Genomic DNA, 25,295 nt, shown 5'->3' on the forward strand with positions numbered 1-25,295 from the left:
ACCTAGCACAGGCCAGGACAGGGAGACCCTGATCATCCTTAGCTTGAGGCACAGCAAGGTATAGAAAGCCTGGAAGGAAACCTAACACCCCCCAGACCTTAACTTTAATGCTATAATTTAAAAGGAGAAATAGATTCAAATGTTGGGTGCCGGTCAAAATAAATACCATGCCACTTACGGTCACCTGATAACATTAAAGAGTTGCCAAAACATCTCCAGATAACCAATAGATCTTGCTGGTTAGGAGGTGTTTGTGTACATTGGGAAAAGGCCATGGTGTTTGATACAGCTGGCATCCACTATGATTTCTATGGACATAAAGGGGACCTGTCTCTGGCTTAAATGATTTGGGGACTGGAAGAGTAGAAACGAAAGCTCCATGGAGTGACTGCAGCTTTTCTGTAACCTGCTTTGACCTAAAGAAGAGAGGAGCCAGACTCTTGCTCTAGAGATGGTGAGTGGCCGGATCTAACCCTGACCACAAGCATCAGGGCAGTTCATCCGACAGCTTGCTGGGCAGCTCATACCAGGAGGGGGAGTTGAGCTGGTGAGGGGAGGAGGAGGTCACTTTGCCTTTCAAGTCTCAATTTAAAGCTTCAAATATATTTTCAATGCCTCATATAACAGTTAAATCTTAAGTCTTAAAGGCCCCTGGAACAAAACAAAAATTAGAATTTATTTTTAATAAATTTTTATCCTCGTTTTCTTATGGGCAGTCGTCCCCCCCCTCCCCCCGTCTCCCATTTTATCCTGACTCAGAGTTCACAAACTTCATCAGAGCATCCGTGCTCATGGACTTGGGCCTTTCCAGAGGGAAGCCTAGGGCTCTGCTCCAGATGAGCTGGGACAGAACGCCCAGTGCCCGCGACACTCCGAACAGGACTGTGTAGTAATTCATCTCCCTCATGCCGTAGTACTGGAGCAGCACCCCACTGTGAGCGTCTACGTTGGGCCAAGGGTTCTTAGCCTTCCCTTGCTCTAAGAGGATATCGGGTACAATCTTGTACAGCTGACCAACCAGCTTGAACATGGGATCCTTAGGCAGATGTTTCAGAGCAAACTCTCGCTGACAGGAATAGCGAGGGTCAGTCTTCCTCAGTACTGCATGGCCATAGCCTGGGACAACCCGTCCTGAGTTGAGTGTGTTCCAGATGTAGTTTTTTAACTTCTCATCTGATGCATCTTCGCCAACTTCCTTCTGTAGCTGTGTCAGCCAGACAAGCACCTCCTGATTTGCTAGCCCATGGAGAGGCCCCGCCAGCCCATTCAAGGCTGCTGCAAAGGACAGGTAAGGATCAGAAAGGGCACTGCCCACCAAATGGCTGGTGTGGGCACTTACATTACCACCCTCATGGTCACTGTGGATGGTGAGGTACAAACGCATGAGCTCGGTGAACTGAGGGTCCGTGTAGCCTAACATGTTGGTAAAATTGTGGGACCAGTCCAGCTTAGAGTCAATGGCCTCAATATTCCTATCTTCCCGGTACAGATTCCGGTAGATCTTTGCTGCAACACACGGAAGCTTGGCAAGCAGGTCCATACAGTCTTCATAGGTGAGCTCCCAGTACTTAGTTCGGTTCATTCCCTGCGCATATGCCCGGGCAAAGTTGCTTTCATTGTTGAGGACTGTGATGGCTGCACTGAGCTGAGACATGGGGTGCAATTTGGTCGGAAAATTGTCCAGCATGGTGACGACATGAGAAGGTAGAGCTGCCCTTTTTACCCATTCTTGTGAGAGCCAAGATACCTGTTCCTCTGTGGGCATCTGTCCAGTTACCAGCAGCCAAAATAAGCCCTCAGGCAGGGGTTCTTTCCCACCCTTAGCCTTAGGCAGCAGTTTCTGGCACTCAGGGATACTGTAGCCTCGGAAACGGATGCCCTCATCAGGATCAAGAACCGATGTCTCATACACAAGTCCCTTCATGCCTCTCATGCCACCGTACATCATGTCCACAGTGATCTGGCCCACAACTGTCTTCCCGTGTTTCTTTCTGAAGGTCTTAATTCTGGCTTGCTCCTTGGGTATCAGATTCCTCAGCACGTCTTTCAAGTTCGTGGAAGAAGCACTGGCATGCCGGGCGGCAAGGACAAGGCAGGGTGGGTTTTTGGTTCCCAAGAACCAGGCTGCCGCAGTAAGTAGAGCCATGGCAGGCGAACTCCGAGACCTGGCAGGATGGGATCAAAGGGAGAGAGCTGCAGCGACAACAGTTCGGAATGGCCGCCACTGTGATGGAGACCACGCCAACCGCCAGTGATGTTGAAAGGCTGAGCTCAAGGACTTGAATTTGCGCTTATCAGAGATCAAAGTGTGATTCTCTCCCTCCTTTAAGCAGACTGCTAAGTGCTACAGCAATTTTTTCAAAGGAACGAAGCCACTTGGGATGCTGATGTCCTGATGTCTGAGCCCTCCGAGGCTCAGATCGGTCTCTGTTCTTCCACGGGTAGTGATTACGTAATAAACGTTCCTCCAAGAGGCTCAGTCGGTTGAGAAATGGGGTCAGCTTAGCCTTGGTGAGTAATTATACATTTTCAAAGTTCAACTTACTTAGGAGGGGTAACCGCAACCTATGTGGCGGTTTAGAACTTCTCCCACATGGTAGACTGCATCCGGAATGAGAGGCCACGCGCACACGCATTCGTACTTATAGACTAGGGAGGAAGAAGGGCCTGGCAGTGACATCAGGAATTTTCAACTCAAAGGAAAAGGAAGCTGTAGCAACTGTTTCCTGGCTTCAATCCCCTTGGAATACTGGTGCCCCCGAGTGGGGAACATGTGAGCTTATCTCACAGTATCTCCCCTCCAACTTTCCCCTCTTTTACTTGTTCGTTTTCCTCTTTACCACTACTGTCCAGAATTCTAGGCTTCTTGCATTGCTTTTTGAATAAAACAATTATCCATCAGGGACATTTTGCCTCAACTTGGCCAAATTATTCAAAAGTTAGCATTGGCTCTATCACAATATTGACCTTCAAGACAGATGAGCGGGAATTGTCTTGGAACTCTGCTGGGCTGGTACTCATATTTTTCATCAGTTTATATAATTTCAAATTATAACTGGCCTTTTAGATAGTTTGTTTTCCTTGTATCTCAATAGGTCAGAATACGCTCATTGAATTCAATAGTCGACGCTCCTGCTTATAATAGACAAATGTTATAGGTCTCCAGTTTCTGGTCTTCATGCTTCTTGACTATAATTTTGCTTCAGGTAGATACATCAGACCTGTGGCACTAAAATTTACATAATAAGCAAGCAAGCAAGCAAGCAAGCAAGCAAGCAAGCAAGCAAGCAAGCAAGCAAGCAAGCAAGCAAGCAAGCAAGCAAGCAAGCAAGCAAGCAAACTGTCTTCATCCTCGACTGTTCCCCCAAGACTTTAACCATGCATCTACTTGACAACATCCTTCCTCAAACATCTAATAGTCAACACCACTCTACCAAGTCTGGAACAAAATTCTTGGGTGATCCAAACATTTCCCTTCCGATATTCTCCCATACACTAAGGTGCAGTATCAGGAGTTGTAAATTGTTCCCGGAGTTCTGTCATTCTCCATTTTCATTCCTAATTAAGTTCTACTGCTTCTACCTAAATCTGACCACTTCTCATCTCTGCCTCAATATAAATCCCAGCCCTGTTCATTCTCGACAACCTCAATTCTTTGTGTCTAGCCTCCTTGTCTCCTTGCCACTGATAACATAGGCACATAGTCAATAGGTACCTTTTAAGTTTATTTGAAAACATCTCTCTTCCTCTCCCCTCATCTATATTGCCTCCACCTCTGTAGGTATGCATGGTTAGGTGTGTAAGTATGAGTATGCTTCACTGTATCTGTGTAGTCTGAGAGCAACATCGCCTGTTGATTCTTCTTTCCATCCTTTTTGAGACAACACGTTTTGCTGTTCAGTGCCCTGTGTGCCAGGTTAGCTGATCCACAAGCCTCCAAGGAATCGCCTGTATCCATCTCCTACCTCCTGAATATCTTCTACATGGAAAGGAACAACCAAGCATTCTTATGTTCAAAGTTCTCCATAGGATTTCAGCCACACATATAATACCGTACTCGACAAAACACTGACCCCCACGTACCTTCATGACATCTCATCTCACCGCTGTCTCCTCTCTGCTCCCTCTAAAAGGTTAAGCTTGTCATCCCCAGTCATATCTGAGTAGTTGCCATTTCCAGACTGATTCATTGTCTCCGTATCTATCCAGCACGTGCCTTCTTGCGGTGGCCGTGTGTCTGTCTCATTGAAATCTTATTAAGTTTCTATTCATTGTCCTGCTCACTCCGTATCAACCTTTTCCTCATCAACAAAAGTCAAGTAAGGCTGAATGGTTTGTCCTCCCCACGAGGATAAAAACTTTACAAGGACAAGCTTCCGTCTCAGCATGTAGCAAGTGCTCACAGCCTCTCCATTGTTTGAGCAGCTGCTCGCCACTTTCCTTTTGACTGTCTTGTCTAGTTCTCAATTTCTGTAAACCTCAAAGTGAGCAAACGTTCATTTGTATCTTCCATGTGAACCTCAATACTATTAATGAACACAGATATAAAAGGTTAGCTCTTTCAAGGCATCATTTGCTATTAGCATGGTTTGGAAATCTGTTTTTTTGTTTTGTTTTTGTTTTTGTTGTTGTTGTATTTTGGAATTTTTCATCTCATATAAAAGATATGTGATGATGTATCATCCTAACCATGAAATTCTGCTTTTTTTTTTTTGTTCTGACAGTTGATACAGAGATAAAAGAAGTAGGTGGTAAAGAATGACCAGCATGAGCTGGGCGTGGTGGCGCACGCCTTTAATCCCAGCACTCGGGAGGCAGAGGCAGGCGGATTTCTGAGTTCGAGGCCAGCCTGGTCTACAAAGTGAGCTCCAGGACAGCCAGGGCTATACAGAGAAACCCTGTCTCGAAAAAACAAAACAAAACAAAACAAAAAAAAGAATGACCAGCATGAAGGAGAAGGAGATCTATAAATCATTGAAAGCTTATAAAGTGAAAGGCCGCCTTGTTGAATTTCTTTCAAATGACTTTCATATCTCCTAGAAACATGTAAGGTGAGTTTTGTTGTTGTTGATGTTGGCTTCATTTCCAATAAAGAATATGAAATTGGATATTTAACTGTTTGTTTGGGGGTAAGGTCAAATATATGGTTGGAATGGAACATGAATATCATTTCTGCTTATTCCAAATATTATTTTTTAAAATCTATCGCCATGTATATTATTAGAGTTATGATGAATTTTGGAATGTGTTATCCCTCTGGAATGACATGATTTTCTTGTGCTGTAAAGTTTTAGGAGTGATTCCATTAGCAGTTGCTTCCTGTCTTATTTATGAACTTATTAAATGTAACTGCTATTTGATCTAGACTTACCAAGGCTGCTGCTGGCTGAGAGGGTGTTTTCGTATTGTGAAACAGCATATAAAACAAGACTCATAGAGAAGAAAAAGACACTATTACAGTGAGCAAAGATGAGCAAGAAAGTAATTCCCAAGTATATGCTTAAGTGTGGTCTTCAAAGTAGCACCATCTAAATGATCCCTGCAATTAATTTCATAAATGTTCTTCTACTGTCTAATAAATACTTGAGAGAAGGAGGAAAGGAAACAGTCAGCTGTACCAAGAACAATTTATGGGTAGTATTCCTTTTTTTATCTATAATTTTCTTATATTTCACTTTTAAAAAGATAGCAACTTAGTAAGTAGAGAGATATTCTAAAGCAACTAGTTCATGCCATTGGTGACCGGTGTTGCCTTTCCAACTTCAGTCATAGCAGTCATTGGTTTTCCATGTTGAATTTGTCTTCAAGCACTCTTGAGTTTATAAATAGTAGAGATAAGAATGATCTTTGATATTAGGGTATGCGTTTTTCTTTTATTTTTGAGATTATAATATAATTACCCAAGTTCTCCCATTCCTGTCCTCCTTCAAAATCCTCTCATATACCCCTCCCTCCTTGCTCTTTCTCAACTTCATGGCCTCCTTTTCCAATAATTGTAGTTATATAGGTATATATAGATATGTGTATAAAAAGTATAACATATAACAACCTATACATGTATGTACGCACAGAGACACACAGACTTACACACACACACACACACACACACACACACACACACACACACACACACACACACGTTTAAGACCTTGTGGTTTTTCCCTCATTCCACTTTGACATGCCTATTATTGTTGACCTTATTCACCTCATATTCAGACAGTCGTGTTGGTAGGACTTTCTGTGAGTAGCTTCTAACACTGCTAGAAATCATAGTCTCACAATGAGCTGCCTGTCCATTACAATTGTTCCTCTCCCTCTTTCATATGCAATTAAAAAAAAGATTTTTAACACTAAGCTATAATTTTAATATATACTCCTTTACGTTTCCTCCACCCAACCCCAACCCATGTCCTCCCTTGTTCTCTCTCTCTCTCTCTCAAATCTATGACTTCTTTTTAATTGTTATTGTTACACACACATACACACACACACACACACACACACACACACACACACACACACACACACACACACGTATAAATGCAACCTTCTCAGCTGTTTAGTGTTACTTGTGTGTGTATAATTTCAGGGCTGGTATTTCAGTTGGTATTAGATATCCAATTAGGGCCTCATCCCAGGAAAAATATATTTCATGCTTTTAGCACTTAGAGTATTAATTTTGTTTTTACAATATCATTTGGTATCTGTGTGATTATAAGCATAGCCATTTGCCTCACGTTAAACAAATGGAAAATATGGTAGAAATGGGATACCCATTTTACTAGTTTTTCAAAAGTAAAATACAAGAAAATTAATATCTCTTGTGATAATTATCTACTAATTCTAATCATTATCTTAGGTAGAAATTATGATTTCTCTCTATGTTGTAGATTTCGGTTAGATATAAGGTAATTGTCATGTCATTTCATAAGAGAAATTAGGGCAAGCCTCTGAAGCACTGGAATTAGTCACTCTGTGTGATATGACATTTTTATTCTGCATGGAGTGAGGACCAAGGGAAAGGCCAGCCTGAGGGAATCTACACAGCTTCCCTTGGTTCCTTCCCAGTCTGAGATTTCATTGCATGTCTCACTAATAGGTGTTAATTTATCATTCCCCAGAGTCTTCTGGGTACCTCAATAAAGTAGATTTTTATTCTGAGACATAATAAAAGATTATTGATGTATAATTCCTTTGTAAAAATCTAATGCTGCGGATGATACAGGTGTTGTGTTGTAGGTTAGAGAGAGCATTTGAACAGTGTGCAAAACTTGACACTTTCTTTTTTCTCCTTCATTGTTTAAAATTACATTTGAGAATTTGATGTAAATACACCATCTTGCCTTCCCTTTCCACCCTGACACCTTTAAAGTGGAAGCAAGGATGACCCAGAGACGTACTTCTTTCTGGAAGTTCTTATTATTTTATTTTATTTTATTTTATTTTATTTTATTTTATTTTATTTTATTTTATTTTACTTTATTTTATTTTAGGTTTTTTGAGACAGGGTTTCTCTGTATAGCCCTGGCTGTCCTGGAACTCACTTTGTAGACTAGGCTGGCCTCGAACTCAGAAATCTGCCTGCCTCTGTGTCACCATGCCCGGCTTTTCTGCAAGTTCTTTAAACCACTTGAGTACCCAGCAAAGGAGAGCTGATAGAGACTAGGAGATAACAAATAGTTATCAGTTGTGAGAAATTAAACAGAAGTCATGGAATAAAAAAAACATTCCCAGTACACCACTGATGTTAAATAAATTCTATGCCATTTAATGTATTCAAAATGTTGACTTTCATTGATATTATATGTTGATATTTTCAAAATTCCTTAGAGACAGTGTCTGTTCGGGATGGATGCATGACCCAGGTCCTCCCATTCCAGTGCCCCTCTGACTATACTTCACTTATCAATTACACTGCAGTAATGCTTCTAAAAGGAAGGCTTAAAAAAAAAACTGCCCACAGTCTCAATAAGTCTCACTTAAGATATTGTTTTAATACGCCATTTTAAAAATTAGAATTTATGTTAAGGTCTGTTTTCCTGGTGTGTAACTTACCATTTTATTAGAATTATAAATGAGACTACAAATCCTATTTTGAACTATAATGACCTGAGATAGTAATAAACTTTATGTAACATAAATTTCCTCTTTTGGAGCAGGGAAATAGTTTGAAAAGGACACAAATATTCTCTTCAGTGAAAGATAGAAAATTTTACCTGGAACAGGGATATGTAACAGTTTCAAATTAATAATACAAAATGTGTGAAATATAATTTCCAGTTTCATTGACAAAAGGGCCTAAATGATTCAGAGATAAAAGGTACAGATTGCTTATAAAATGACTCAAAGCATTATTAAATATCAAAGAATGATTGCTAAATAAAAATTTGCTGGAAAGTGAATCAGAAATTTCAGAGCAAAACTGTACTTAAAATGAACACATGTATATATCCACATATTTATATTTATCCATATATCGTATACCTGTATCTCTGTCTACTATCTATCTATCTATCTATCTATCTATCTATCTATCTATCTATCTATCTATCTATCATCTATCTATCTATCTATCTATCTATCTATCTATCTATCTATCATAAATCATGAAGAATGAACACTAATGATGATTGAAACTGTTTAAAAGCCAATAAACATATCTAGAGTCAAAGATTTTAATAATGTAAAATATAAATTTAAATTACTGTAGCCAGGCAGAGGGACTGCAAGGCAGCACGGTATACACCATAGAGCAATGGGCTTGATCCCAAACTTGTCCTCTATTTCTACTGTGTATACTTAGGCGCTATCCTGGGTTGAGTGTCCTCATTCACAAAATGAAGATGATTGTAGTGCCTGCTGTCTTATTAAATGAAAGAGATTTATTAAAACATTCTATAAATACTATATAAGAATGGACCAAATGTGAAGGAACATCAGACTCAAAAAGAAAACAATTTTCTGTATTTGGTTAAAACAAACAATAATTACATGATGTGTCTGTTGGGAAGCCTTGTGTGTTATCTACTATCTTTAGTTAGATTTAATTCATGATATATTGGTATGCAACAAACTATTCAAAAATATATGAGCTTTATCTATTTTATTATGACTTTGTTGGTTAGCAATGTGAGCTGATTTAGTTTGGCAGTTCTGCTTATACTTGGAACTCTTCATGGAACTAAGTCATCTGGAGACTCTGGAAACCTTCATATCTGCCCAACTCTCAGTGTTGGTGTTGGGTACTTGATCTAAGTGTTATTGGTAGAGAAATTTCCTTTTGATTTTCCTTTTATCCAGTGACTATATCTGGCTTCCTCAAATGTTAATTTCAGTAACGGCATTCCGAGAGATCAGAAGCCATATGTTCTCCTGGATCAATGCTCAGAAATATTTTTTCATTGTTACTATGTCCTATCAGTAAAATCAAGTTATTAGGATAGATGATGTTTAACGAGTAGAAAATGGACTCTTTACTGATAGAGAAATGTCAAAGCACTGCCAAGGAGCATGATAACACAACAGAGAGATGTGAGCAAATGTCTGTTCACGTAAGATCGCATCAATGGATGAAAAGGGGTTATTTGCAATGTGGGAGAGAGAGAGAGAGAGAGAGAGAGAGAGAGAGAGAGAGAGAGAGAGAGAGAGAGAGAGGAGGATGATGAACTGATGAGTTAACTGAGGTCAAGTATAGTAGCATGGATGAGGAGGTGTTTCTTGTGGGATCATGGGTGACTGAAGGGTAGCTGTATCAAGAAAAAGCTCTGCTTAGAGCTGTGACAACTCATGAACTCTGCATAGCTGTCTATAGCTGTCTAATACTTAGCAAGCTACACTGGAGTGTCTGCTCTCTTTTAGCAATCTTTTATTGCTTATACAATCTTGAATCTTGAAACCCTCTTATCCTCCTATGCTTTGTGAATGAAGTTTGTGAACTTCCCTGCTTTCAACAGTTTCCCTTCTCTGTCCAAGAGAGAATATTTCAATCTGAAGGAAACAGCTAGATGTGAGATTAGATCAAGTATGGGTACTATATTCTTCTGCAGTTTGCACACTATTAGTTTGTTACTTGATTTAGCAAATAAAACCTCGAGGAAGTTACAATTTCTAATGAAAAATAATAACATTTCCAATGTAGGCATTTCATTGAGAATGATGAGCCATTAAACAATGAAACAACGAATGTGCTGAACTTTGGTGCTATTTATAGAGTTATAGGGATAAGCTAAGGAGAGACAGACAGAGACAGACAGAAATAGAGAAACAAAGAGAGAGAGAGAGAAAGAGAGAGAGAGAAACAGAGAGACAGAGATATAGAAGAGATAGAGAAGAGACAGAGATACAGGGCAAGACAGAAAGAGACAGAGACCGACAAAGAGAGACACAAACAGAGACAGAATATTGACACTCATGACTGAGATTAATATACATTAAGAGGAAACAGAGTTGAAACTGTGGGATACACATGTCAAGAATACCTAACAATCAAAATTCAGGCTTACAAACCACGATCAGGTCCATCAATTGAAGGAAGAGAACTAGTGTGCAGGAGTGTGTTGTCAACAACAAGTATGATCAAACTGCAAAAATCAAGCTGTTCACAGCATCGTTTCTAGTGGTATCATGAGGCAGCATTAGCTTTGATGTGTGGCACAGTACACTAAGTCATGTGACTAAATTAATTGAGATATGTTCGTTCAGGAAAATACTGGATGAAAGCAAAAGCTAGGTTCAGAGATTTACAAATGTACAATGCAACTGAAGTCTGCTTTACCTACATATTGTATAAGGCTGCTTATTATCATTAGCCTTCTAAAAATTAAATAATATAGACTATGGATTCCATTGTATACAATACACATACACACATACACACATACATATATACACACACACACTGAGGGAGAGAGAGAGGGAGGGAGAGAGAGAGGGAGAGAGAGAGGGAGGGAGAGAGAGAGGGAGAGAGAGAGAGAGAGAGAGAGAAGAAGAAGAAGAAGAAGAAGAAGAAGAAGAAGAAGAAGAAGAAGAAGAAGAAGAAGAAGAAGAAGAAGAAGAAGAGGAAGAAGAAGAAGAAGGAGAAGAAGAAGAAGAAGATTAGGTTTATATAACAGACTGGTCTGGCTCCCAAACATCTTTTTAATGAGGATGTGTGGACTTTTGATATTTTATTATAGCCATTTGGCAAAACCTATTTTGATCCCAAGATATTTTTATATTTGATTATTTTTATGAGATATTCTTATACTTACCCTTTATAAACCAAACCTTCGGGATTTTTACTCTGGGATAGTGTCTTAGGGTTTCTATCGCTGAGAAGAGACATCATGATCAATGCAACTCTTATAAGGGACATTTAATTTTGGATGGCTTACAGGTTCAGAGGTTCAGTCCATCATTGTCATATCATGGAAGCATGGCAGCCTGCAGACAGACGTGGTGTTGGAGTAGCTGAGAGTTCTACATCTTCCTCCGAAACAAGCCAGGACCAGACTCTCTTCCAGGCAGCTAGGAGGAGGATCTCAAAGCCCATGCCAATAGTGGTACACTTCCTCCAACAAGCCTACACTTCTTAACAGTGCCACTCCCTGGGCCAAGCATAGTCAAACCACCATAGATAAAGAGCAGAAAGATCATCCATTTTTCCTGAGCACCCTCAGCTCTTCATCTATCCCATTTCTATGAAAAAGATGGCAGATGGGCTGAACATAGTGGCAGACAGAGGACAAGCTGTGTAGACCATACTCTTTTTTTCAGAAACAATACACATAACCGCATTGGGAGTGTGCTTAGATGGATAATTGGCTGAGAGAGGATAACTGGGGGAGGACAGTTCAGTTACATTTGAGCCACAAGTTGAATCCCTGTTTTCATTTCTAAGCCTTGTAGGAGTTCTATCAAAAAGGGCACCGAGGATATATATAAAGGCACTTTTGACTTACTGTGGCCTATTTAGTGAACAAGGGGCCTTAAAATAAATTCTAATTACGGCACTTTTTATGTTCCTGGTCTTTTATAGACCTGATAGATTATTTTAAATTTCAGTTCTTATTTTTAAGGTTCTGGGTACATCTAATAGGAGCTGGAAAATATGTGTAGTGCACTTTACAAAGGAAAAAGTCAGAGTTGGGAATTCTGAATCTTCTAAATGGTAAAGTAGATCATTTCCCTGACCTTTGGTGGACTGAGAAACAGAGAACTCTCCTGCTGAGGGATTCTCTCTATTGCTTCTGTGAAAAATGCCAATTCACTTGTGCCACTCCCTATAGAGTGTGGGAGCCTCACAAAAGCTTCCAAGCCATCAGCAGTTATGTCCTCCGGTCCAAGGGTTGGGGTCAGGAGTAGCAACCTGCAAATATCAAATAATATGATGGAAATCTGGTTGGCTCAGTTTTGTCTTCTTTAAAAACACAGCGAAAGACATTTATTAACTATCTGCTTCATTGTTTTTAATTGAGGAATTATGCATTAGACATGACTTCTGGATTTTAACGGCTTTGGTCATTATTATAGGCACTTAAGATAATATGAGTAAAATGACAAGTGAATTTTCCCCACAGCACTATTAACTAAAAATAGGGCCTCATACATGCTAGATAAGTACTGCAGCCATATCATTATTGCTTTACATTTTTAAAGGTGTTTCAATGAGTCACCTTTGATTGCAAGCTCACTCACTGAGCAAAGGGGTCTATTAGCAAGGCCGAAAACAAAGGTTGACCCCCTGAGGACCCACATGGTGGAAGGAGAGAACTGATCCCTACCAGTTTTCCTCTGACCTCCCTAGCATGCCATAGCACATGTGGACCTACCCATGCACATGTACACACATGCACACAAAGCAAATAAATAAAATGTAACTAAAAGTATAAATTACTTAGGCTACCCTTAAACTCACTCCACATCCCAGACAGACCTTGAACTTAAATTCCATGGCCTCTATCTTCCAATAAACTAGTTGTTAAAGACATCGTGGTTCCCACTGTTAATATCATTTTTAACAGCCATACAATATGCACATGAACATTTTTGTAGTATTATTTTTAGAAAGCTTTTTTTTTAAATGAGATACTCTTACTAAGAGAAACAAAGACACCTTTGTCTATATTTGTCAGTAATTCAGCACTACAGAACATGACACAATCAATTGTGACAGTCTCATAATGACTGGAAGAATTGTTTGATTGCACTGTGACACTATGATGCTTTATAAGTAACATTGTTTAAAATTTAGAGAGTATGTAAAGTGTATGAAGACATTTTTGTATATGGATTATCTAGAAGGCAATCCTTAAAGTGGAAATAAATGGGGGGGGTGGGAGATTAGCCATTTGAGACAATAAATAGTCATAGAAATTCTTCCATTCAGTTGAAGAAGAAAATACTGTCTTGTCCAGAAAATAATGCCCACCTAATTTTATTATATTGTTAAATAAACAAGGGCATGTGTTCCACTATGTACACAGAAGCCTTATTTATGATAGCCAGAACCTGGAAACAACCCAGATGTTCCACAGTGGAAGAATGGATACAGAAAATGTGGTTCATTTACACAATGGAATACTGCTCAGCTATTAAGAATGTGGACATCCCGAGTTTTGCAGGAAAATGGATAGAGCTAGTAAATATCATCCTGAGTGAGGTATCTCAGATCCAAAAGGGCATGTATGTACTCACTAGTAAGTGGATATTAGTAAAAAGAGTACAGAATCCACAGAACTCAAGAAGGTTAACAAGCAGAAGGGCCTAAGTGAGGATGTTTCAATTCCACTTGGGAGGGAGAACAAAACAATCACAGGAGGCAGAGGGAGGGAGGGACCTTGGTGGAGAGGGGAGGGGAAGGAGAAAAGGGAAACATGATCTGGTATGGGGAAAGGAGGCAGGATTGAAGCCCCAAGGGAGTGAATGGAAATATGTAACCTTGAGGGAAGAGAAGTGTGGTGACCCTCTACAATGTACCAGAGACCTGGGAGGTAAAAGAATTTCAAGACTCAAAGAGAGGCACTTCAGATGAAATGCCCAACAGTGGGGAGAGGGAACTTGTAGAATTCACCTCCAGTAGAAAAACAGGGCATCAGGTGGAGGGATGGGGTTGCCGTGCTACAGTCAAAACTCTGATCCAGAATTGTTCCTCTCTAAAAGAACTGCAGGGAAAAAAATGGAGAAGAGACTGAGGGAAAGGAGGTCCAGTGACTGGCCCGACTTGAGGTCCATCTGACAGGAGGCTCCAAGGCCTGACACTATTATTGATGCTATGGTGTGCTTACAGACAGGTACCTAGTATGGCTACCCTCTGAGAGGCCCAACAAGCAGCTGACTAGGACAGAAGCAGATACTTACAAGACTCAACCAGTGATCTAAAGTTGGGGATACCTGTGGTTGAATTAAGGAAAGGCTGGACAAAGTTGAGGAGGAGAGTGACCCCATAGGAAGACCATCAGTTTCAACTAACCTGGACCTCCACGATCTCTCAAACACTGAGCCACCAAGCCAGGCAACAGATACTAGCTGGTCCAAGGCCCCCAACACATATACAGCAGAAGACTGCCTGGTCTGGCTTCAATGAGACAAGATGTACCTAACCCTTGAGAGACTTGAGGCCCCAGGGAATGGGGAGGCCTGACAGGGTGTGTTTTGATGTGTAGGAGGTGGAAACATCCTCTTGGAGTCATGGGAGTAGGAATGGGATGAGGAACTGTCACTGTCGGAGTGTGGACTGGGAGGGGAATAACAAGTGAACTGTAAAAAAAACGAGTGATGATGAAGATGATGGTGGTGATGATGGAAAAAGAAAAATACTGTTAAATAAAAATACTATATATGAAGGAGAATTATTTAGCTGAATCTCTATCATGTGATTGTGGAGCAGATGCTGTCTCAGTAAATCTTATCTCTCTGACTGCCAGAAGTCCTATTTACCTGGTTTTGCCGGTATTACCTACCAAGTACTAACACCCATATCTTTCTCTAGAGAACTCCCTGCTCCAGTTGATGGGAGTCATGGTCTTGGGAATCCCTCAGAAGAAAGGTACAATAACTAAGCCCTCTTATACCTGTGCAGTTTTGTGGTAAAACCCAAGTTCTAGAGCCGCTTAGGAGGTCAGTTCAAAGTTCATTTCTGACTTAGTAAATTCCCACCTTATCATATGTATCCCACCCTCATAGGCCCTTCACCAAAATTAAATCTAGTATGATTACATATAAAATTATTGTCTCAAGCTCAACTTCTACAGAAATTACTATAAGGGTGGGCAGATCACTCCGTGGGTAAAGCGCTTTCTATGCAACCATGAGGACTTGAGTTCAGACACCTAGTGCCTATGTAAAAGACACACATAGTAGCAAATATCTGTAGTCCAGTGCTAGGGCCCTGGAACAGTAGCATCTCTGGGACTCACTGACTACCAACCTAGCTAGAACAGCCCTGGGTTCAGTGAGGAACCCTATCTCCAAAAAAATTACAGTGGAGAATAAGAAAGGACTATCTTGATGTTAAGCTCTTGCTTCACAGACACCTGCAGAGGTTGGTGGGCTCACACCCTCATGTGCACACATGCACACAACACACATGTTGTAAGAGGCGGAGCCGAGACCCATGGGCATTGCCATACAGGTTTCCTGTATGACACACCAACTCAAACACTTTTAAATGTTATATACAGCTTACCTGCATTCTTAGCAACATATTTATACAAGATAAATCCAAAGCTGCTCATTTTTACCTAGCAAAAGCTCTTTAAGTCCAGAGATCACAGGATTTATGATAAGAAATGTATGCAGTTATCCAAACTCAATCCTTGATTAAATCCTGGTCATATCGCAATTTTTCCAAACCTATATTCAATTTATGTAAGACTTGCACGATCAGTAGCACCAGTGCTCCCTCGTCCTTCTCAGCACTAACCTTGAGGTTGTGCAAATTCAAAAGCTTGAACGGGTGCATGGCACCGAGCAGCTGCTCTGTGAATGGGATTGCCAGCAACAGAAAACCCATTTAAAGGCAGATGTCAGCCAATCCGCCTATTAAGGACGAGCTTGTCATTTTACTGCCATCTCTTGCTTAGGTTCCCTGATTAATTATGGATAGTCCTTTTCAAAGTAGTCACATAAGACCTGTTGGACCTTTCACATGCCCACAGAGTAAACCTGGGTCTGCTCACTAAAACCAGAGAGTCACGTGGCACTGAAGGAGTTTCCCAGACTAGAGAAGCTCTAGGTTGAAAGGACATGTACTCTGGCAACACATTCTGTCAGTGAGAATATTTGGTTCTACAAAATAAAAATGAAGAAAACTCCTACAGTGAATCTAGTGCTACATATTAGAAGATTGTACCTAAAATTTAGATATGGCTTCCCTTGATAGGAGACAGAATATCAGTACTATCAAGACAACTACTGGAAGCTGCCTCTTTCTTTCTTTCTTTCTTTCTTTCTTTCTTTCTTTCTTTCTTTCTTTCTTTCTTTCTTTCTTTCTTTCTTTCTTTCTTTCTTTCTTTCTCTTTCTCTCTCTCTCTCTCTCTCTCTCTCTCTCTCTCTCCCTTCCTTCCTTCCTTCCTTCCTTCCTTCCTTCCTTCCTTCCTTCCTTCCTTCCTTCCTTCCTTCCTTCCTTCCTTCCTTCCTTCCTTTCTTTCTTTCTTTCTTTCTTTCTTTCTTTCTTTCTTTCTTTCTTTCTTTCTTTCAAGGAAGAATAGCTGCCTTCCAGTTGTTCCGTTGGAATAAGCACATAACTTCCTTTCAAAAGCAGAGTTCATTGAGAATGGCAGGATGATGTCAGCAATCACGTCAGAAGATCGAGCAGAAATCAAGCCTGTCCTCCAGCACTAAGAAAAAAATAACGCTTCTCTAGTCAGAGTGCCCAGCACTCCCAAATGCCTCTCCCAACAGCGAGAACCTTCCACCTGTCAGTACCATGGGATTCTCTTCAAGAACATCTGGTTCATTGAATGATTCTGAGACTTGGTTAATTAATTTGGGGGGTTCAGGATTCTTGTAAGTGAATTCCTATTAAGTAAAAGATACTTCTAATAGAGTCTGACTAATATATCCCAAGGTGATATACTGTGTTCAAGCAGTTATATTTTTCTCTACAGCTTTCTTTGTGGTCAAAAAGACCCAACATTATTAAAAATATACTTAATTGTTTTATAGACTGGGACATAAGGAGAGCAATGAGGAAGAAATGACATAATCTTCACATTATTGAGACGTCAAAAGCTTCCTCTAGTCAAGTATGATTTTGATTTTTATTGAAGAGTACATTTTCTGTGCATGGCAAAGTGTCTTTTTTATGGAGCAGTTGGTGACGGGCAGCCAGAGAAAACGGCACATGCAAGACAGAGTTGGCAATGAGCGGCTGAAGTGAGAAATGGCGCATGCGTATTTGGAGTGGCCAGCAGGCTTTACAATCTGTTGCGCTGGAATTTTAGGGACTTACCACAGACAGTGTTTGTTATTGCAGAGAGTTTTGTTTCCCAGGAGGAAGGAAGATTAACCAAAAGAAATACAACAGTAAAAAGTACACAGATGATACAGCAAAACAAAATCCTGGACTATAAACCACAAATGGCCCAACGGATTTGCCTGGGAATAGCTGGTGAGAGCCACTATCTAATGCTTCCATTCTAAGGATGTTTACTGAAAGAGAACATTGTGTAATGCTTGCACTGGCTCTTCAGCAAAGTCCCCCTATTAGCACCACCACCCCAACTCTTTGTGGCTTGTTAGCCTTCTATTATTTCTTATTGGCATGTTTGGCTTTTGGTTTTCTCAAATCTGGCTTACCCGTGGAATGTGTGTCAAGAAGCAGAACTTATTTACTCATTGAGAAACTGGCCACTAGTGAGGCATTGAGCATGCCCCAGGGGAAGAAAAGATAGAAGGGCCACGTGCTCGGCCACCCATTGCATAGGACAGCAGCTCTCTGTGATGAGCCATTTTGCTCTTGGCATCTGAGTGGAGACCACAAGGCAGGCGGACTGGCATCTCAGGCCAATTTGTGTGTGTGTGTGTGTGTGCTGTTCAATTTTCTCTCCAGCTAAGATCTTCAGTGAGTTCCACAAATTCCTTCATCATAGTCAGAAATGTACAAAATTCTTACCTCTCCCTTGAGGGAAGGGTCTCTGAGAATGTTTTCAAAACACGTGTGTTTTTTATTTCAACCACAATAGAGATGGTTAAACTAAGATATAAATAATGTTTACTATGACACTTGGCTTGCTTGTTAAGCTTAGTAATTCCATTCTTCTAAGGTTTCCTGGTACAGCAATCCTAGGAGGGCAGGATGAAATAAATAGCGCTATTTCGTTAAAACAACAATGTTTTATAGCAGGAGTTAGAAGTGTTTCTCCTGGTCCACAGTGTATGGCTTTGAAAAGTGTGATATTGAAATCTGGGCACATTGACACTCCCATGATGAATAGCAACCACTCTCAGGCTGAGTTTTTCACTGGCTCCCCATCAAAGTCACAGTAGTAGTGATAATAAGAAGAAATAAACATTGTAGATGAAAAGAACACTGAAAAATCAGGGAAAAAAACAATTTTTTTGACTTACTATTGAACCCTATTATGTTACTATGCAACCTTGTAATAGTGATCCATCCTTTGTTGTCTTAATACTAGCTGGGTCACTAAACATTTTACATGCATTTTAGCATTTTGTTCATGTAACAGCCATTTGAATTAGTAAGAATGCTAATCTAATTAATTTATTTCAAAAAAGAAGTTTACAGAGTAGATATATTTAACTGAGCTCATCTAACTTAGTAGTGGTGGCAGGTGAGGGATTCCAATTGTTGTCCTACTTTAAAGTCAAAGGTCATCTAGATCAGTGGTTCTTAACCTTCCTAATGCTGTGACCCTTTAATGCAGTTCCTCATGTTGTGGTGATGTCCAGCCATAAAGTTATTCTTGTTGCTACTTCATAAGTATAATTTTGCTACTGTTATGAATCAAAATGTGAATATTTGTGTTTTTCAAGGTCTTAGGAGAATCCCGTGAAAGCATTGTTTGACACCCACAAAGGTGCTGTGACCTCCCCAGGTTGAGAACAGCTGGTCTAGATCCTTCAGCCGTGCTACTTATCCCTCCCCCCCCCTGTTATTTTAAGACAATTCCACTTAAGCATTTATTTGATTTGTAAGTTTAAATTTGCCTAAAATATACCAAGTTCTTTTTCTTCATTTCAGGCATATAACCAAGATGCTTGTCTTCTTAGTGGTATCTTTGATTTCTGCCCTTCTTTCTTCTCAGTGTAAATAAAATAAACTAACCATATCTACGGTGGAAGTGCTATGCGTGTCCTCAATCTTACCTCTTGAGAAGTCAGGGCAGATCTCTAGTTTATGACTATGTTCAGCTACATAAACATTATGTCAACGATATATTGAGATGACAGTATCCACATCATACCATATTAAACATGTTATGGTTATTTAAAAAGGCCATGGCACAAAGTGGGTGATTAATAAATGAATGAATGAATGAGTAAGACAAAGTCTTTCTAGAAGTTAACCATGTGGTCATATGAGCAACAGTCTGGTGGTAGAAACGCTGAGTTATCTGTGCTTCAATGGCAGAGATTATATATTAATGGAACACACAGGTTAGAATCGAGAAAAATGACAAAATAATCCTGGACAGGAATTGTGGGGCAGGATACTCATGGAAACTTCTTGGAAGAAAGGAAGGAAGGAAAGAAACAAAAGGAAAGAAGGAAATTTCAGGGTGGCATGGAAACTGGGGAGGGGGGGAGACAGACAGACAGACTGATGGAGGGGGGGGAGAGAGGGAGACAGAGACAGAAACAGAGAGACAGACAGGGAGAGACACACAAAGAGACACAGACACACAAACAGAGAGAGAGAGAGAGAGAGAGAGGTGAAACAATTAGATATTATCCTTAGAACAGAGGTGGCAAAATTTGATCTGGTGATGTTGGTAAATGAAAATTGAAAAATTAATTTCAGAAGCAACCAAGATGTAAATGAGATCTCACAGTGGTTCAGTCGAGGTGGAGGAGAACAGCCCCAGATTTCTGGATTTCATTTTTACCAAACTGGACTATGGTGGTGTGACTGCGATAAAAATGTCCTGCCCTATAGTGTAGTTGTCGGCAAGTCATGACAGTCTTAATTTTCATTATCCTTGAATGTAGACTGAAGACTGAAATAGTCCTTCTCACATACAATTATCATGAGGATAAAAGGAGACAACAATGACCTGTAGCTTGTTACTGCACAAGTCACTCACAGCTCTTTCACCTTGTATGTCATTGGCAGGAGCGAGGAAGACTAGCAAACATGCTTAGTTTTGGGGATCTTCAGATGGAGATACTTCGAGCCATCCCACTAATAGGATTACTCTAGACACGTTCAGAGGCATGGTGACAAGATCGGCCATCCAGGAATGGTTGAGAAGGTGCCTGCTATTTCCAGTATAGTGTCCGTTCAGGAGGATTTCAACATCACCCGAGATTCTGTATCTTCCAAAACATACTGTGAGCGCTTGCTTCTATAACCAGGCTGCTACCCTTCAAGGCCCAAAAGTTGCCAAACTGCATGAAAAATGTAGAAAAGACAAATCGGTTTCCGGATCCAGATTTGATTTGGGGCTGTAGTTCAACTTGTTTCTCTGTGTGTAAGCAATGCCATTTAATCTGTGATTTTTTTCTTTCTCTCATTTCCTGTGTATATTTTTAAATGTTCAAAATTACTTCGGAGTGTCATGGTATTATAACATTTTAACTTTCTCACAGTCACATTTTGGGAAATAGCCTAAAATGTTCAGTCTGTGAATTATAAACTGGAATGAAGAAAACGCTCAGCATTTAAACACACTTGCTGCTCTTGGAGAAAACTAAAATTTAGTTCCTAACGCAGATGTCTCACAATCACCTGTAACTCCAGGTCAAGAGTCTGATGCTCTCTTCTAGCCTTTGGTGACAACTCTTAACATACACACACACACACACACACACACACACACACATGCACACCTGCATGTGCACACATACACACACAAACATATTTAATCATTAATATTAGTGGTTAATTAAATAATAATTAACCATTAATATTAAGAATGCCTTTAATATCAGCATGCAGGGACAGAGGGGCAGGGAGGCAGGGAGGCAGGGAGGCAGGGAGGCAGAGGCAGAGATTATAAAACAAATATTTATCGTATTTCTTAAGGTATCATGAACTTATGTAAAGGTATCCTTTAAAAGGCATTATACATATTAATTCAAGCCATAAAAATCCCAATGCCATTCCTTCAAGAGACAAATTGAAGCACAGTAAAAAGTATGGCGACTTTGTGGAAAACAAAGCTGTATTTTTTTTCCATGTTAACAAAACATTCAACAAACACAAAAATATCCTTTGAAGAATATCCTTGACTTCAGGATTCTGAGCAGTGGATTAATAGCACAGTTTGTAGAATGTGTGTGTGACATGCATTGTTTATGCAATATGTTGCCTGTAACATATATCTTAATTCACCCAACGCCAAATGTAGCATAGTTTATGTAACCTAAGAATGCACTCCATAAGTGACCGTAGCTCTTGAATTTAGCACCTATGAAGGACACCACTCAACTATTCACAGCAAATAATCAAGTGGACATCTTAAAAACGTCCTTTGAAATAGACTACACCATAATAGACGCTCCAAGGCCACTTATAAGAAAAATGGCATCATCAATTGTTTCTTACAGTCTGTCTAAGGTACAGGCTCAGGCTTCTGATTGGATAGCGTGCTCTGAATATGTTAGAGTCCCAGCTCATTTCCACATATCACAACAGCAGCCCATTTGTTATGTTGCAAGGATACTGCACTGGATATTCATCTTACGGATTTCTTTCTCTTTTCCTACAATAAGCAGACTGTCACCTTGCTGCTTTTAACAGAATAAGCTCCCTCAAGTCCCTTCTTTCTGAATGTGCCCGCCCATGGTCTGGTTGAGTGGGTGTGTATGTGTGTCCAGAAAAGAAGAAATCATAAGGTCTCTGGAAACAATACTAGTTCCTATTCCTGGTAGATAGCTAGATTACCTCATAGCAGTCTTCGTAACACAGAGTTAATGTCTAATGACCCCCTGTGTTTCTACTGTGGGAAAATAACACCTCCCTAATATTCTGTGTGGACATAGTTCTGAGAAGGAAAGGGCAAGGGGAGTTACTGTTTTAACGGAACCTTCATACATATTGATATTCTAGAAAGGTAAGGTTTTGGAGAATTGGGATGAAAGTGGTTAAGGGCTCCAGCTTGAGCAGTTAGAAAGTTCCTGGGCTGAGTAGCTGTGAGAAGATCCTTGCTCCGGAGGCAGGATCAGCTGCAAACAGGACTCATCTTAGATTCTAAGGCAGTTAGAATGAAAGGCAGGCTGGTCTCCTCTCCCAAATAGAGAGATTGGGCTTCCATTGGGCTTCCAATCTTTTATGTCCCTCTTGGAGTGTGGAGTGAACACATACTACATTTACCACTAATATTTCAGCTGAGAGTTTGGCTGGGTTTATGGTTGGTTTTTTTTTTTTATCATGAGCCTATGGTCTAAAATTGGTGTGGCTTTTCATAACAGTCTTTGTTCTCACATGACTTTACCACATTGCATTCTTTTGTAACGTCTACACTATACCTAGCAGGTACAGACAGTATATTGTTTACAGTGATATCATGGACTACTATATAGTAAAGGTCATGAATTTAAGCACAGATGACTCAAGGTCACAGTGAAATATTAAGACAAGGCTCTTATGCTCAACAGGTATGGTGGTACGTGCCTTTAATCCTCGCATCTGGGAGATATAAGTAGGCAGATCTCTGTGAGTTCGAGTCCAGCCTGGTCTACCTAACAAGTTCAAGGGCATTCAAGGATATATAATGATACCTTATCTCAACACACACACACACACACACACACACACACACACACACACACACACACACGTGATGTGCTTGTCAAGAGGGTACCCGTGTAGCAGAGAATTCAGGTAGGACAAAGTGACAAATGAATACCAATAAGATTTTTCTAAAAGCATGTGAATGCATGTTTTGATGTTAGGACACTACCTAAATAGAGGCTAATAGATTTCGTATTAACCTTTTTTTTTATTACGTATTTTCTTCAATTACATTTCCAATGCTATCCCAAAAGTCCCCCCCCCACTCCCCTATCCACTCATCCCCATTTTTTGGCCCTGGCGTTCCCCTGTACTGGGGCATATAAAGTTTGCCTGACCAATGGGCCTCTCTTTCCAGTGATGGCCGACTAGGCCATCTTTTGATACATATGCAGCTAGAGTCAAGAGCTCTGGGGTACTGGTTAGTTCATAATGTTGTTCCACCGATAGGGTTGCAGATCTCTTAAGCTCCTTGGATACTTTCTCTAGCTCCTCCATTGGGGGCCCTGTGATCCATCCAATAGCTGACTGTGAGCATCCTTAACCTTTTATGTCTGTGTGTATAGTGCTGTAGGCTGGTGGAGGCCAGGACATCATGACATTGCATGAAAATGATGTCTAACCACCAATCCAAATCTCCAATCTCATATTAATCCCCCCCCCCAACCCGGGCTTGTATTTGTGCTTGCATCTGCATGTATGCAGGTGCATGTAGGTGCAGGTACATGTATTTTACACGTGGCAGAGGATAGCTCTCCACTTTGTTTTTATGAGACTAAGTCCCTCACTAGCCTCAAACTTACTAAGAAAGGTACGTTTTCTGGCCACTGAGCTGTAGGGGCTCTCCTGGCTGCACGTCTGTAGTGCTGGGGTTACAGATGCATACTACATGGCTTCTGATGAGTGAACTCAAGTCCGTGTACTCCTTTGTGCTCATGAGTCAAATGAGACAAGTGCACGATGGGCCAAGCTATCTCCAAAATTCCTTCCATTAACACGGAAAAAGGAACAACAAAAAGTGAGCTTTTTCATGCAAAGAGAGTAAAGATGAAATGTGTCAAATATTCCTGAAATTATCACTTCTAAGTTAAATAAAATTCTATTTAACTAAGACAAGAAAGCCATTAGCAACACACACACACATAAGTAACAAGGCATGCACAAGTTCAAACCATACAAAATCTCAGCACTAGAAAGGAGAAGTGGATACACACAGACATACACACTCATGCACACACATGCACAAACACATGCATACATGTGGGAGAGGGATTGATATAGAATTAAAGCAAGGGATAGAAACTGAGGACATAAATTTGGATGGAAATTGTCATTTTACCTGAAGACATATTTTTTCCACCGAATAATTCAGAATGCTAAAATTTCTGCCCAGTGTCAAAAAGCAGAATGAAATAGAGGATAGTAATAGGTTATGCTCTGGGGGTGATTGAAAAAGCCTGCCAAACAAGGCTATGACTTCCACAGCAGGACATTTCAAAGGATGAAAAGTGTTCCAGTATATAGAGCAAGTCATGATGCTTAAAAGTCCTAAACTTACTGAAGATATGGTAAAACTGTTACATATTATGTGTGTATAGATATGTTCCTTATCTATCAATCTAGCATCCTACTATTGAAGCCCAGGCTATGGAAGTCAGAGCATGAATGAGAAGAAACGGTAATGTAGGGAGAGAAAGTAGTAGAGATTTCACATTCATCTATAGGTGAAAATGTACAGATGTTATGACAACATTGTTTGAAGTGGATTAAAAAGATCCTGGAAATTAGAAACACTTATAGTGGGAGAAATGTTAACTGGATTTTCACACACCCATTCAATGTAAAGTTGCATAAAACATTTTTTAAGGACATGACCACGGGGAGGTTTTCTCTGCTCCAGTGGATCGTTCCCATATTTATGAACATAGAGGCAGTACTAGCTGGAGTTGTATTACTAAAAAGAAACAAAAGAAAAAGATAAAATTGGGAGGATAGTGTGTTGGGATGGATATGTGGGGAGTCGGAGGGAGAAAATAGGTATATTGATCATTGTATACATGCATAAAATTCTAAAAATAAAAAATATTCAGCTTCATCTATTTACTGTGTAGGTTTGCAGTCAGAGTCAGAAAACAAATTGTAGGGTAATCCCTATAATGTTATCTCTAAGAAGTCTTAAAACATACATTTATTTATTTTGTGTGTGTATGTACGTGAAGCTATGTGTATGGGATTGTGAACATGTGTCAAGTCTCCTGTGGATAGGTCATAGAGCAACATGTGGGACTTGGTTCTCACCTTCTACCCTATGGGTTCCGCGGATAAAACTCAGGCCATCAGGTTTAGAAACAATGAGTTTTCCTGCCGATCCAGCTCCGTAGCTCATGCAATCTTATGA

At 40.2% G+C, this 25,295-nt stretch overlaps 1 protein-coding gene and 1 long non-coding RNA gene across 2 annotated transcripts in view; one reads left to right on the forward strand and one right to left on the reverse strand.

Annotated features, from left to right (window-relative positions):
• Positions 1–649: 649 nt before the first annotated feature.
• On the reverse strand, positions 650–2,603 carry Csl (citrate synthase like). The gene has a single exon (NM_027945.3). It carries the CDS (start codon positions 2,144–2,146, stop codon positions 746–748), a length of 1,401 nt encoding a protein of 466 aa, NP_082221.2. The 5' UTR covers positions 2,147–2,603; the 3' UTR covers positions 650–745.
• Gm35206 (predicted gene, 35206) overlaps positions 2,451–25,295 on the forward strand; it is a 71,077-nt gene continuing 48,232 nt past the window's right edge. The window contains exons 1-2 of the long non-coding RNA NR_155868.1: positions 2,451–2,511; positions 4,725–5,051. This is a non-coding gene — a long non-coding RNA (predicted gene, 35206). The remainder of the gene's footprint in view (positions 2,512–4,724; positions 5,052–25,295) is intronic.

This window comes from Mus musculus, chromosome 10 (genome assembly GCF_000001635.26).
Source record: "Mus musculus strain C57BL/6J chromosome 10, GRCm38.p6 C57BL/6J".
Lineage (NCBI taxonomy): Eukaryota > Metazoa > Chordata > Mammalia > Rodentia > Muridae > Mus > Mus musculus.

Bases quoted from the DNA above. Each gene is read 5' to 3' on its own strand.
- Csl (NM_027945.3), bottom strand. From the start codon at position 2,146: ATGGCTCTACTTACTGCGGCAGCCTGGTTCTTGGGAACCAAAAACCCA.